At 35.7% G+C, this 14,698-nt stretch overlaps 4 protein-coding genes across 5 annotated transcripts; 1 reads left to right on the forward strand and 3 right to left on the reverse strand.

Annotated features, from left to right (window-relative positions):
• The first annotated feature begins 3,414 nt into the window (after positions 1 to 3,414).
• Positions 3,415 to 3,900, forward strand: LOC109191622 (transcription repressor OFP6-like). The gene has a single exon (XM_019342233.1). The coding sequence runs from the start codon at positions 3,415 to 3,417 to the stop codon at positions 3,898 to 3,900; it is 486 nt and encodes a 161-aa protein (XP_019197778.1).
• Positions 3,901 to 4,825: 925 nt separating this feature from the next.
• LOC109191645 (ubiquitin-conjugating enzyme E2 variant 1C-like) lies at positions 4,826 to 6,625 on the reverse strand. Its single transcript, XM_019342263.1, has 4 exons — positions 6,466 to 6,625; positions 5,601 to 5,740; positions 5,371 to 5,496; positions 4,826 to 5,181 (listed from the first exon to the last, which is right to left on the reverse strand). The coding sequence occupies exons 1-4, from the start codon at positions 6,497 to 6,499 to the stop codon at positions 5,041 to 5,043; spliced, it is 441 nt and encodes a 146-aa protein (XP_019197808.1). The 5' UTR covers positions 6,500 to 6,625; the 3' UTR covers positions 4,826 to 5,040.
• A 1,457-nt stretch (positions 6,626 to 8,082) lies between these two features.
• LOC109191623 lies at positions 8,083 to 8,436 on the reverse strand. Its single transcript, XM_019342234.1, has one exon. The coding sequence runs from the start codon at positions 8,434 to 8,436 to the stop codon at positions 8,083 to 8,085; it is 354 nt and encodes a 117-aa protein (XP_019197779.1).
• A 2,497-nt stretch (positions 8,437 to 10,933) lies between these two features.
• Positions 10,934 to 13,680, reverse strand: LOC109191644 (NAC domain-containing protein 60-like). Of its 2 annotated transcripts, none has more exons than XM_019342261.1 (4): positions 13,219 to 13,680; positions 12,002 to 12,267; positions 11,571 to 11,852; positions 10,934 to 11,481 (listed from the first exon to the last, which is right to left on the reverse strand). In XM_019342261.1, exons 1-4 carry the CDS (start codon positions 13,442 to 13,444, stop codon positions 11,086 to 11,088), a joined length of 1,170 nt encoding a protein of 389 aa, XP_019197806.1. In that variant the 5' UTR covers positions 13,445 to 13,680; the 3' UTR covers positions 10,934 to 11,085. The 2 variants fall into 2 exon arrangements, with proteins under 2 accessions (XP_019197806.1, XP_019197807.1); XM_019342262.1 differs by having other exon boundaries at positions 12,002 to 12,264; positions 13,219 to 13,678.
• Positions 13,681 to 14,698: the final 1,018 nt, after the last annotated feature.

Here is a 14,698-nt window from a genome sequence, read left to right on the forward strand (position 1 = left end):
ATATAATTCAGACCGCTTCGTTATAGGAGTATAAGTTCATAATTTTATCACTATATGTTCATAATTGTAAGTTCATAATGTCAGAGCTCTGTGTTCATAATTCCATAACTGTACATTCATACTTTCATAACTGTACATTCATAATTCCGTAACTGTACATTCATAATTCAATAACTGTAAATTCATAATTTTCGAAGCTCTATGTTCACAATTCTAGAGCTTTATGTTCATAATTTTATCACTATATGTTCATATTGTAAGTTCATAATGTCAGAGCTCGGTATTCATAATTCCTTAGCTGTACATTCATAATTCCATAACTGTATATTCATAATTTTTGAAGCTCTATGTTCATAATTTTATCACTATATGTTCATAATTGTAAGTTCATAATGTCATAACTCTGTGCTCATAATTCCATAACTTACATTCATAATTCCATAACTGTACATTCATAATGCCACAAACGAATAACGCCGTTAACTCCTAGACAAAGTCAAAATTTTTTTTTTTTAAAAACTGGAATGTCGCGTTTTCTCTGAAAACAACGTCGTTTTAGACTCGTGTCCACAGCATAATTTGTGAAGAATGAGGGCAAATTATGCCCTGGACCCGTGTCCACAATTCATTGTGGACACGGGCCCAAAACGACGTCGTTTTTCAAAATAAAACGCGTTATTTAGTTAAAAAAAAAAAAAAAAATCGCGCGTGTTTTGGCGTTAACGGCGTTATTTTTTTTTTTTGGATTATGAATGTACAGTTATGCCGTTATGAATGTACAGTTATGCAATTATGAAATTATGAACACAGAGCTCTAACATTATGAACTTACAATTATGAACATATAGTGATAAAATTATGACCATGGAGCTTTAAAATTGTGAATATAGAGCTTCGAAGATTATGAATGTACAGTTATGGAGTTATGAATGTACAGTTATGGAGTTATGAATCTACAGTTATGAGATTATGAATCTACAGTTATGAAATTATGAATGTACAGTTATTGATCGAATTATGAACAAAGAGCTCTGACAATTATGAACATAGAGCTCTAAAATTATGAACATAGAGCTCTAAAATTGTGAACATAGAGCTTCGAAAATTATGAATGTACAATTATGGAGTTATGAATATACATTTATGAATGTACAATTATAGAGTTATGAACGTACAATTATGGAGTTATGAATGTACAGTTATTAACATATAGTAATAAAATTATGAACATATACTCCTATAACGAAGCGGTCTGAAATTTAAATAAAAAAAAAAAGAGATAACAGTGCCTAACGACACTGTTACCCGTGTCCATCATGCATGCTGGACACGGGTCCATAGCATAACGATTGGAAGAATGAGCAATAGTTATGCTGTGCAACCGAATGTACCATGCGCATGGTGCATACGGTTCAAAACGACGTTGTTTTGATTAAAAACGCGCATCCCACTTAAAAAAAAAATCAGGTTCGACTCTCAGCAATAGCATTATTGTGGATATATAGTTATGAAATTGTGGTTATATAGTTATGAATTTATGGATATTTAGTTCATTCATTGTGGATATTTAGTTCAATCATATATTGTGGATATTTAGTTCATTCATTGTGGATTTTTACTTCATTCATTCATTCATTGTGGATTTTTACTTCATTCATTCACTGTGGATATATAGTTATGAAATTGTGGATATATAGTTATGAAATTGTGGTTATATAGTTATGAATTTCTGGATATATAAAAATGCTATTGTCGGAAATCGAACCTGATTTCTTCTTTTAAGTGGGACGCGCGTTTTTTTAACTAAAACGGCGCCGTTTTGCAACCGTATGCACCTTGCAAGGTGCATTCGGTTGCACGGCATAATTTGCGAAGAATGAGCTGGTAGGCCAGATGGAGTATTTAACAATTGGGCCTGCCTAATTCCCCTTCAATCATTATTGTATGAACCATGGTCTATATAAGTCGTGTGAATCATATTTTGTATACGGTAAAATAATATATATTCAGTACAAAAATAATATACTTTTTCTAGATACCAAGATCATTCTAGAATATCCTAATCTATCAACAATCAATATAATTCAAAATAATTTGAAAATCACAAATCTAGCTATGTTTATACCTATATAAGAAAGCCCTAACTAGCAAGAACAAGCTGTATACTGCAAATTAAAGCTCATGCAAGATGATGAAAAGCAGATTACCTGCAGGTAGATCTCATCAGAGTCTTCTTCCGAGTGGCGAACCGTTATATCGATACGTGTCTCTATACAATTTGTTACAGCCGTGTTCCACCTGCAAAAAGCAATCGTTCAAATGTACCTGCTGCATTGATACTCCCATTGAGAATCCGCCATTAAATCCTTCAGCGAGGGCGCCCATTGAGAATCCGCCATTGAAGCCTTCAGCGAGGGCAAACCAGCAGGCGGCGATGTGCGATCCTTCTGGCGAGGTGCTCCGCGCGTTTTACGGCCGATTCAATCAGGCGTTTCAGCGCGCCGTTGAGAAAATTGCGCACCTGCAGGCGGCGGCGGTGCCGGCGGCGATGTACAATGAGGTGCTCCGCCTTTTTTACAGCCGGTGGTTTGGTGAGTTCAATCTGGTGTTTCAGCGTGCCGTCAAGAAAATTAAGCGGGCCGTAAGGGTGTTGATTAAAAGAGTTTCAACTTAACCTAGATAGGCTAGTCTAAGAGATTTAGTTTTTGCATAATTTGAGTAGTAATATAATCACTACTACTTCTATGTACATAGCTTTCATTAGCTAGGTTTTCTTCCTAGCTAGCTAGCTCAATTAATCTACCATTTCCGCCATTGTTGAACTTCAATTTGCTGCCTGCCATCTCCCATGCCGCATCTTTAATGGAGTTTTTGCCTTTGTTGAATTTTGCTGCCTATCTTTAATGAAGGGAGAATTCCTTAATCTAATTTTATGGCTTACCTAATTACACTCAAATCAATTAAATGTCTTTGTGGTTAGTTGTTCTAGCTTAATCCTATAACAATCTATATATTTTATTCATTTGGCCATGTAAAATAAACTCACAAAGAAGATACACATACGTTGAATAAACTTGATAATATAATATTGAAAGAGTTTTATATATGTGGTAACTAGAAATTAAATCATTTGTTTATCTTATTGAATCTCATTTTGATATCATTTACTCTTTTAGTTAATAGAAATTTCTTAACGGGATAAATCTTAATTGGTTTTATTTGTAACTGATTCTCAGAAAGAAAAAGTAGGTAAATGTAGCCAAATTTGGTAAGATGTAAGCCAAATTAAATTAGGTGGGGATGTGAATATATAAGTATGTATGTAAACTGTTATATAAAAATGTTTCTTTTTAAATTTCTAAATATCTATATATCTTTTTTCTGATCTCCTCTCTTCTTCTTCTTCTCCCTCTAATGTCTGCAAAACCTAAGAAACAAGCATGCAAGTTGAAGAAAGTAATCAAAAGCAGCTGCGGCTGCGGTGAATCGACGGAAGCGGTGGAGCCAAAACCTAAGCCGCGGCCGCTGCTGCCGCCGTCGTCTCCGCCTCACCCTACTACGCTCATGCCTTCTTCTTCTTCTTCCTCCGCCGCCATGCATGATGGTGATGATGATGATCGGAAGGAGGAGGTTTTGTGCCGGCAGATGGTGAGCCGGAGCCCGAAGATCTCCGGCAGCATCGCCGTGATTAAGGAATCCGACGATCCTTGCGGCGACTTCCGGCAGTCGATGCTTCAGATGATCCGGAAAAAGAGTATCCACTCGCAGGAGGATCTGCAAGAGCTTCTCAAGTGTTTTCTGTTGATGAATCCCCCTTCCCTCCACGACATCATCGTTCAAGCCTTCACCAACATCTTTAACGACGCCAACGTAACCTCCTCCGCCGCCGGTAAGAATTAAGGCTCCGATCCGGCCATTTGGTCGCCAACAATAAGTTTAATTTTTCTTTATTCATTTTCATATTATTTTATCCTATCCTATTCTCCAAACTGAATCTTGGTTAAGTCCCATTCGAAACAGATTCTCTAGATTAGGTATTATTCGGAGTAGATTCTAATGTATTTGGTAATATAATATGTGCATTTTAATTTGTTATCACATCAAAATAAAACATTATTGTATACTACGTGCATATATGTATAATCTTATTTTCATACTATAATGCATTCCATTTTCTTTTTCTTTAGCTGCATGAAAGGAATAGTAACTGTTCATTCCCATGAAAGAAAGAAAGAATCAAAATTTTAATTAAGAATGAATTCAATTTATTATGTAATCTTGGTTTCCTTAATTAAAATTTTGTTTTATTAGTGTTATAAATGTTAATATTATAACAATATATTCCGATATTAATTTCCAAAGCTGTCCTAGTGGAAAATGTTACTTTCAGCTTATCAAAGCTAGCGGTAAATTAACATGCATGTTGCTTTGAAGAAATGTTACCATATGGTGACTTCTTTCCCACTTGTTTTCACTTATAAGGTAAAACTACTCTTATTCTTCCCTCTAAATATTATTGTTTGAATGGAAATTTTTATTTTCGACAAATTAATTGTGACACATTTATCACTATTTCGACAAATTAATTAAGATCACAAGACAGACTAAGACCCAAAAAGTACCTTCGGATAGCGATGGTAGACTTTCCTGTAAATTAAGAAAACAAAACTGGATGGGAATCCTTAAACATAAGCAGCACTAGAGAGTAGAACAATGGCTATCAATTCACTGTTGCAAAAATCGCGCCTAGGCGCTAGGCTTTCTAGGCATTCTAGGCGCCCGCCTAGGTGGTCCCCAGGCGCCTAGCGATTTTTTCAACATTGGCTATCATAATAACAATCCCCTTTTGACATTAACATAAACACACAAGTCAGAAGGTACACAGAAATTAAAGCTGTTGCAAGATACATAACACTAATAGTCATTAGAACATGAAGGAAAACTATTTACGGGGTGCGCATGCCATATGAGAAATCGAGCCTATTGTTGTCCAGCTTTCGATGATGCAGACAGGCAGGCGGTTCTCAGTGGCTAACGTGATCAGAAGAAGGTTCCTTCTGGGGGTTGAACGAGCTTACGGTTGTGTGGTGCAGCCATTTCTTTTCTCAACTGTGTCAAGACACCCTCCATCGTGTACTCACGCTGCCAACTCACCAGCATACCGAACTTCTTTGCTTCCACCTGGCAAATTCCATAAATTCTTGAATATAATGTGACTTCGCATTTTAAACCCGACTTATGGAACACCGTAAAGAATTACGTTGAAACACAATGCTACAAAGACATCTATTCCTCGCTAAGTTCTACTCCAGTTTCAAGCAGTAATCAAAATAGACTATTAGCTATCAAGAGTTATATATACTTCCTTACCACTCCAGTCTCGGGGTTCACACAAGTCATGTTGACACGGGAATGGAAGCGAACGGTTGGAGGCTTATCGGGATAATCTTTGTCACAAAACAGCTTGAGTTGATAAATACGTCCCTCGTGCACGGTCTGGAAAAGAACGTTAGTAAATTTCAAACCAGAAATCAAGAAGTTCTTAAGAATCCGAAAGAGCAAAAGAAAGAAGTGAAGAACTATTTAAACAAACAGCTTACGTTATGAGGACCAATTATGGTACCCGTCCAAGAACGCATGTAAATATCGTCAGCATCATCCATTCCATAGCTGACAGAACCATCTCCAATACCTTTCTCACCCCGTTCAAGCTCCTCGAGCAACCTAAAATTGCGAGGAACTGCAGAAAGACAACAAATTCCAATACATTAATGATTCTAAGTATAATAGAATACAAAATGACATGAAAATATGGCATGAACTGCATCACAAACATGGACAGATGTTGATCGAGTCTAAGTTATAGCAATAATAAACTTTTTATGGTAGCAGAAGCATTACAAATTGGTAAAGAACTGTAAATGAAATCTGGATTGGCATCCAAACAATTCAAACTCTCAAACAGCTACCCTGTTCCAATTAAATTACACAAATTGACATACAACTAAAAGTAAACAAGATATACAAAATTCCACATAAAACACTTAAAACAAAGTACCCAAGAGATGCCATTCCAACATATCTCAAAGCACCTAACTACAAGGTTGGACAACCCCCCTCCCCCCTGATTTTTCCAAGAAATTGAGCATATTCAAAAACTCTCATCACCTACTAAACCATAACGAAATACAAAGACAGAGTATCTCATTTAAGGAAAATTGAACCAAAAAAACAGTAAAAAGCAAACCCAAAGTATAAAAATAACGCTAAAGCCCCGATTTTGATAGAATCCACTTCGAGACTCGGGAAAACAAGCACTCATCGAGATAATTTATATGAAACATCGGATACATGTACCAAATAGATAATTATAGTATTAGAACAATCATAGACATACGATGTATGCATATAATCTCAAAATTGAACCGTGTAATAGGAAATCTAAAAATTGAGGTGATAATTTACCGACAACACTAGATCCTCCTGAACCGAGTGCCATTTTCTGGACCAGAGATTAAAGGCGTAAAGATCAAATCTTGGGAGGGGGGTTTGGGAAGAACGCGACTGCAAAGGGATCCACTCAGGAAGATTATGAAAGGAGACTTGGGGCAATACAATTATTTAGAAATTTAGTTCTCGTCTTCAAAAAAAAAAAAAAAAGAAATTTAGTTCTCAAAATGTCCGTTTCATTGTCTAATAAAAGTAAAGTGGATTGAATTTGGCAAATTATATTGTGGATCATAGTCTATCTTACATTATGTACTTTGGTTTCAAATGGTGTTTCTTCTCTCAAAGGTTGAAAACTCCAACCCCGGCCTGATAGAGTATTTAGAAGGATGTAAATTACGGTGACTCAATAGTTCAGCGGACAGGGCCAAAAAGAAATCTATCCACTTCGGATAGGGTCAAAAAAAATCTATCCACTTTTGACATAATTCCCACACTGCCGTCGTCCAGGTTCAAACCTTGATCTCTTCTCTCAAATATTGTCCATTGAACCATTGAGCTAAGCCCATGCGGACAATATTTAAGTGTTTCTTGTTAATATATTATGTGTCTACAATAACATATTATTTATAGACACATAATTTGTTAGCTACATGCACATATAATATGTTAACATGTAATAAATGATTAACTAAAGACGCATAATATGTTAACTTCAAATACATAATTTTTAGATTATAGTTCACAATACGTAAATTTGTTGTTATCCGACAAAGTAGTAATGCAACATTCGTTCAACATACCCATGTTATATGAATTCAAGATTTTAGAATAAAGGCCTGCATAGGCAGCTCAACTGATCATAAGGTGAAATTTGGGAAGATGACTTTAAAACAAGGATTGTCGTAGTGATATATTACAACAGTGTCAAATGACTATGATATTCTGTACTTAAGCATGATTTTGCTAAGCTAAGATATTATTTATACTGATTTGAGGTGTTGACAAGTGTTACAATATAGAGATAGATTAATTTTTTGAGAACTTATTTTATTATTTTTTAAAAATATGATTTATTAGATGGTTGACATTTTATTTTATTTTATTTTAAATTATATTGAGGTTATTTAAAAAAAAAAAAAATTATATTGAGAAGTTGATCCAACAAATACCTAGTATAAATTAAAGTTGGGTTGAGTCAATAAATTTCTAGTCCACCAAGATGACCAACTCACACTTGAAGGCTTGGAATAGCTCACCCACCTTAGTTCTTAACCCTTAGTTAATTTCAACGACTTATAGTATGCATTGCAAATTAAATATAACACTAAATTACCAGGACTATGTGGTCTAATGGTACTCGGGTTGGACTTCCATTTGGAAGGTTGTGAGTTCGAGGCGTTATTGCAGATAGTACATTGTAATAATAGAACCAGTAGTATTAAAAAAAAAAAACAAAAATATAACACTAAATTTATAACTTGTATAGTAAAATGCAAGAACGAATAGAGGGGTGAAAAGTGGATAAATTCTCAAGATTAACAAAATTGATGGATGTTTTAGAAAAATAAAATGCATTATTCAATTATTTTAACTTTTAAGGGTGGAGGCTGTAGTCTTTGGTGGAAAGGAAAATTAAAAATCAAGCAAATCAGTGTTGTTGCACTGGGGGCACTTTGGAGTAGTCGTCTCTGCCACCATAACATACATTAGGCACCGAGGGCAGCCAACCAGCATCATGGGGACCTCGCCGGCGTTGATGTCCTCCGCCGCGGGGCTCAACTCCCGAGACACGCACGACCACGACGGCGATCCCGATCGCTCTACAGAAGAAGAAGAAGAAGGTGATCCGAGAGGCGGCTGCGGCGGCGAAGGAGTAGTTGCAGTGGTCCCTGGCGGTGATAGGTTGAGCTTCAAGTCGAGTTCCGGTGTTGTCTCATCGTCGTCGTGGCTCATCTTTTTCTGTTGTGATGATGAATGGTTAGACATCGTACTCGTACGATGTTGAATATATACTTCCCCTTCGATCTGTTCGAAGGTGACAACGTTAATTAGAGTATTTTGTTCGGAGAAATTAAGGAGATTGTCGGAAATCTCTGCAGGGGGCGGCTGCTACCAAGTGTGGGATAGAACCTGCATGCTGGGGTTTATATATATAAGGAGTTGGAGATTAAATATATATGTTGTAGAGTAGCAATGGGTGGAAGTACGTGTGTGTTACTTATCATTAAAAGATATATAACGGCTGTTGTTATACCCACTAAATTAAAACTATCAATTAAGTTTTTCACAACCTCGATCATCATTATATTTGAAAGTGGGTAGAACAACAACTTAGCTAGCTAAGATCATATATGTGCTTCATGATTTGGTGGTTTTCTAAATTATGGCCAATAAATATAGCATGCAATACCTAATGCCAACTCCCCGCTCGGTCCGAGAGGCACAAGAGCTGGCCCAAGATGACTTGTCACTTGTAAAAATTGAATCCGAATTATTCCAGAATTCTTTCTCACAAAGAGAGCTCATTTGCCACCTGAACTACCACATTGGGTAATCAAATTTGATTCTTGATCTATACTATTATAGAGGATTATTATTATTATTATTATTATTATTATTATTATTATTATTATGTTTTTGTCGTCATCCAGATCAAGCGCTTCAGCATGTGCAAACCTTAAATTGCACTAATATATCTTTACAATTTACAAGAATTAAATTTTTGATCTATTAGAGTGTTTTATTTTGTCAAGATCAAACAATGCCTCACGCATACAATTACACTAAAATGTTTTTTATACTTGCATACTGCAATCTGAATGTGCGTTATGATAAAACTAACTTGTCTTATGACCCTAGCCAGCAAATTAAAGATCAATAGACAACTCCTACAAGTAGTCGAATTTAAAGCTTTGTGAATATCAAACCAATTATCGGCCAATTCGGTTGAGATTGTGAAACAATGTATTTAGTACTACAGTATATGGTGCAATATGTGTAGCTAGAACTATATTTTTATGATATTATCTTATAATTTTGTCATATATAATATTAAACCTTAAGTTGGTATACCAATTAACATGTGGACAGGTTGGTTGCATTATATATATTGAATTGGGTTTCTGAATGCTTGATTAATGACAATACAAATTCTTGTGCTAATACCTCTTTAACATATTAACATATATTATTATTGTCAAGGACTACAAGTCCAATGATACCAAATTGAACTCCTAAATTAGAGGTTGTGGGTTCAAGTCTCAATGAAGGTGTTGCTGCAGTAGTTATTAAAGTCATTTTAGTTAGGCATCCAGTAATCTTACGGTCTTACCGGTAAATTTAATTTGACTTAATTATTTTTCACTTTTGGTGTAAAGTTTAGGGACCTATTTGACATAGTTCCAAATGTGAACCAATGCTATCATGTGAACTTGTGTATCATTATGCACTGTTGATCTTGGGGTTTATAATGATCTTCACCTAGTATATTGGTGAAGACAGAAATCCTGTCACTACTCGAAAGTGTGCATTCGATATATCTTGCTCCTAAGTAATAGTGTACAAACCACACAGGAGAGATAAATCGCATTAGGGAAACCAGTGCGATGGACTCGACCAAGCATCAAATTCAAGACCTTCTGGTACATAAATCATGTTCCACCCACTCGACTATCTCTTTGACAATATAAATAAATTTCTATTTTGAGTCACCATTTAATTATGTGAGGAGTTGTTACTAATAATATATGTATTCATGAGCAAAAATAAAATATTATTCCGTATTAATCATGTATAAATCAATAAACGTTTATTAGTTTATATATATCAATCGTGAATCATATTATATACGAGTTAGAGTGATTATTGTGATGTACAACAAAAATTTTAATTTCCAATTAGTATATCATGTTAGCTTATAAAATATAAACCATAATAATGTTTCATTCAATTCTGCACTATATCTTAATCAACAACTCCAACAAATTAAGCTTTGAATTTTTTGACCAAAATTCTATCTAAGAGCATTAATCCATAATAAAAATCACTAAATGAAATTGGATAGGTTAGGTATTTTAGGTTTAACTCAATAATGGTAAAATTATCACCATCTACTTTACCTCTCTGTCAATAGATTAATAAACAAGACTATAATTTACAGCAACCAAATTGAAGTTGATAGGTTCCGCCATGAAATGGGGTACTTATCACAAATAAAGAAAAATATTACTCCATAATTAAATGTCCGTTATGATGAAACTATACTGTGACTTGCTTTTACCTGTACGAGCTTAGCTCACCGGTTTAGTTGGCAGTATTTGGGAGAAAAAGAAGAAAATGTGAGCTTTTAGTTTTTTTTTTTATTCTTGCCGGAGAGAATCAGACCAGCTCTTTTTAGGACATTGTTGATGTGTTTTATGTGGTTTACCTAAAACATTTTTAAGGAATCTTTGTTCTGTGTCTGCAAGTGTTAGGGCATATGATACACCAGCCAGAAGGATCATCTCTGATCTTACAATTTAGATTAGAATTACATTTACAAGTAGAAAGAACAGTAATAATGTACAGTCATATGTTAATCAATTGCTGACTATATCATATTATAGAAAAGCACATTTCTATTATGTCTCACCTTCATCAGATTCTCCAAATGAAGAAGTAAATTAAAGCAGAACAGCAAAACAGCAGAATTATAAGGCTGAGGAAACATACATAAATCGAGCAGCGCTTCATCCTCCCCCGGGACATCATGCTAACCAAACACCTGGGCAACACCTCGCCCCGTGCAGCTTCAGAAAACCCCACCGCTTCCTTTCTCAGTCGAAGCCTCCGGTTTGCTGTGCCTTGAAAGGGGAACAGGTCTGGTGTAAAGCCTTGAGCAGCCATCGTCGCCTGGTTTTGCTGTGGTTCTGGTTCGGGCTTCGTAGTGGTGGCTGGCAAGGCATCAAGACGGGGATTGAGCGAAGAATCGTCGAGCTTAACAATGTCGTCTTTCATTATGTCTGCAAACCAGTCTTCTGCGTCGAAAAAGTCCTGGAACACAAGCATGTCATATATGTTGTGCTAAAAAGAAAGAACATAGAATGAACCAAGTGGATGTAAAAATATAAAGAAAAGTTTACCTTTTGATGCCCGGGCGGATGGTGTAGAGAGATTTCATTAACGAGCTTTTCATCGGAATCAGAACCGGAATCAATCTGCTCAACCGAGTGAGAATTGAAACTGCTGCTACACTCCTTCGAGCAGCTTTCCCCTGCATTTACCCCGCCCGAACTGCCAGCAGGATCTGCCCCGGACAAAGCTGTCATACAATTATTGGCATTGGAATCGTTCATCTGATTCCTTGGAGCCTCGTTCAAATGGAACTCGTTATTCTTTCGAAGGCGACAAACTACCATTGAATCCTAGTGATCAAAAAGGAACCAGAGTGATCAATAATGTGCTAACTTCACATTATGAATAATTTTTCATTGAATTGTCAAGAATATTCTCGAATGATATCAATCAGAAATTGTACTACACTACATACTATTTGGAACTTCGACGATATTACCTGAGGTTGAGATCTCGTCCCGTTCATGCAATACTCGTGCATAATCCATTGTGTTCGTTGTCCTTTAGGCGCACGACCAGTGTGGAACACTAAGGTTCTTTTCGTTCCAATCACATTCGAACCAGACTTCACGTTTCGTTCTTTTCCTGTGGCCTTCCAGTAGCCAGACTCAGTTGCTCTTCTGCTCTGTGATCCATTCGGGTACTTCCTTCCTCGAGGAGAAAAGAAGAACCACTCGTTATCCGATTGAATCACAGACTTGACTGCTTCCATAAGAATAAACACATATATAACTTAATAGAGCAATATAACATTAAACCGTGGCCTAAACCTTAGACAACTAGACATATTCCCAGCCAGGAATTCATAACTTCATGTGAAAGTGGAAAAAAACATCTTACTACCTAAGATTCATAACTGTTCTTTTCTCACATAAGACAATAAGTTACCACCAACACAAGCAATGATGTTTGTCAAATCAAAGACAAGAGTGAAGCAAGATAAGCACCCTACAATAAGAGTTCCAGAATGTGTGTTATCAAAGAAATGGTAAGGAGATGAGCCAAATCAATTCAAGCAATACTTTTATTTCCAGTTTTAGCTTTCTAGATCCCTTTCCACTTCTTTCATTCAAGAATTATTGTACTCACCACCATATAACAAAAATTGATTCTTTGCAATTTGATTTTAAAATGAGATAAAAATGGACAACCTAGACTAGTAGTAACTAGAATTTATTCCATGTTAAAAACATCATTAAACACAATACATGGGTGCTGGAAAAAAATATCTTTTTTTTTTTTTTTTTTTTTTTTTTTTTTGCAATTCACCTATATTTTTGGAAAGAACAAAAAGAAAACATTTCACTCACTCTCAAGGGCCAGGAAACTTTTACAGATAAAGAAACACTAGTCCACATTAAAGCTTAGAGCTTTTTACTACTTCACTTTCAAAGCTATCCTAAAGAAAAATGCATTGACAGAAAGTACAATAAAGAAAGCATGGATTGCTTTATTATGGGACATAAAGCCAACTTTTTTGGGTGGACCTGTATATCTTACCACCTTTTAGGACCCTTTTAAGAAAATATTTGAGATATAATAAACAAAATAAATTTTATTTATGGTGTTTTAATTTTTTTTTTTTTTTTAGACATAGGTTTTTAGCTTTAGCTGATTAATTAATGGTAAGAAATGATCGAGAAGAGAAGAGAATACCTGGTAAGTCCCAAGGTTCATGCCTCCATATCTCAACCTCGGAGATAACTTCAACGCACCGATCACTCCCTTCGAGCTTCTTCTTCAAGTAGTACGATATTAGCTCCTCGTCGGTCGGCGAGAACCGAAACCCCGGAAACATCGCCGACGCCGTCGCTAACGGTATCTCCGTAGTACTATTATTATTGTTAATATTTCTCGAAGAAGACGCATGCCCATCATCCATTACTTTTCCTCCCAGCAACAACCAACTTCCTTTCTCTCTCTCTCTCTATATGTATGTATCTCTCTCTCTCTCTCTATTTCTCTTTCTCTCCCTATATATATATATATACAGGGAGACTTGAGGGAAAAGGAGAGAATCGAAGGAAGAAAATAGTAACGGAAACTTTTTTTTTTTTTTTACTTTCGGTTACTTTTAGGAATGGGAAAAATGGGAATCAGCCACGGTGGCGGTGGCGGCCTGCGAGCGGTGGCTGGGGCTGAACTGCTGAAGTTGTACGGAGGGGCGCTTTGGTGACTCGGCAACGTCGCATGTCACGTGAGAGGTGAACTACGTGTCATTGCTCTGTGTGTGCATGCAAGTGGGCCCCACGATGCTTTCACATATTTGCGATTTCCAAGATTCATGACGTGGATACCATGTGTCAGCTTTTCCGCTTTACAACTTTAATAAATAAATGTCAATATTTTTTTTTTTATAAATGTCAAGTAAGTCATTAAATTTTACTTGAAACGTGAATTAGGTCTCTAAATTTTTAAAAAATATAATTATACCATTTAAAATGTTAAATTAAGACAATGAAACTCAAGAACCAGTAAATGACCTGAACCAGTAAATAACTTATTATAAGTCATTTCAGTTCAGGCACTATTTCGACGAAAATCCAACGACCGGCAACAGCTAATTGGTCCCCTTCCATGGAGAAGCAAAGGCGACCTTCTAACAGGTTACCAGTAAAATTACATAATTGACTATATTTTTTCCGTTGACCTAAGAAATCTTACCAAAAAAAAAATCACCATCCACCAAAAGATCACCTTCTCCGACAGAGTTGGTCGCTTTCGCCGGAGAAGTGACTTAAAAAGACGACCAGATCTGATCGCCTTCCTCCCAGAGAAGGCGACAACAATAATAATTATACATGTAATAGTGAAACCATTTTATAAGATGATGTGATAGTATTTCTTAATAATAATAATTATAACAACAACAATAATAATTATACATGTTGCAATTTCATTGTATATATTTAATTATTAATTCAACCAAAAAATTAATACTAGCACACTATATACTATGGAGTATAATTTTTTGAAAATATATAGGTCCTGTTTGGTAAAAAGTTAGCCTATAGGTCAATTTTGGCTTATTTGACCACTATTAATTGTTTGATTTAGTTAAAATATCAATATAAATGTTTGGTTAATTAACTTTTTACAACTCCAAAAGGCTAAAATTGAAAAAGCTACCCCAATT

The sequence above is a fragment of the Ipomoea nil genome, unplaced genomic scaffold, assembly GCF_001879475.1.
Source record: "Ipomoea nil cultivar Tokyo-kokei standard unplaced genomic scaffold, Asagao_1.1 scaffold1708, whole genome shotgun sequence".
NCBI lineage: Eukaryota > Viridiplantae > Streptophyta > Magnoliopsida > Solanales > Convolvulaceae > Ipomoea > Ipomoea nil.

What these genes read in the sequence shown, in the direction of transcription:
- LOC109191622 (XM_019342233.1), top strand. Translation starts at nt 3,415, where the DNA reads ATGTCTGCAAAACCTAAGAAACAAGCATGCAAGTTGAAGAAAGTAATC.
- LOC109191645 (XM_019342263.1), bottom strand. Translation starts at nt 6,499, where the DNA reads ATGGCACTCGGTTCAGGAGGATCTAGTGTTGTCG. An exon ending in AGGAGGATCTAGTGTTGTCG is followed by an intron (nt 5,741 to 6,465) that starts GTAAATTATCAC and finishes GTCTTTCTGCAG; the next exon opens with TTCCTCGCAATTTTAGGTTG. An exon ending in CCATAATTGGTCCTCATAAC is followed by an intron (nt 5,497 to 5,600) that starts GTAAGCTGTTTG and finishes GTTCTTTTCCAG; the next exon opens with ACCGTGCACGAGGGACGTAT.
- LOC109191623 (XM_019342234.1), bottom strand. Translation starts at nt 8,436, where the DNA reads ATGTCTAACCATTCATCATCACAACAGAAAAAGATGAGCCACGACGAC.
- LOC109191644 (XM_019342261.1), bottom strand. Translation starts at nt 13,444, where the DNA reads ATGGATGATGGGCATGCGTCTTCTTCGAGAAATATTAACAATAATAAT. An exon ending in GGACGAGATCTCAACCTCAG is followed by an intron (nt 11,853 to 12,001) that starts GTAATATCGTCG and finishes TTTGATCACTAG; the next exon opens with GATTCAATGGTAGTTTGTCG. An exon ending in ATCCGCCCGGGCATCAAAAG is followed by an intron (nt 11,482 to 11,570) that starts GTAAACTTTTCT and finishes CTTGTGTTCCAG; the next exon opens with GACTTTTTCGACGCAGAAGA.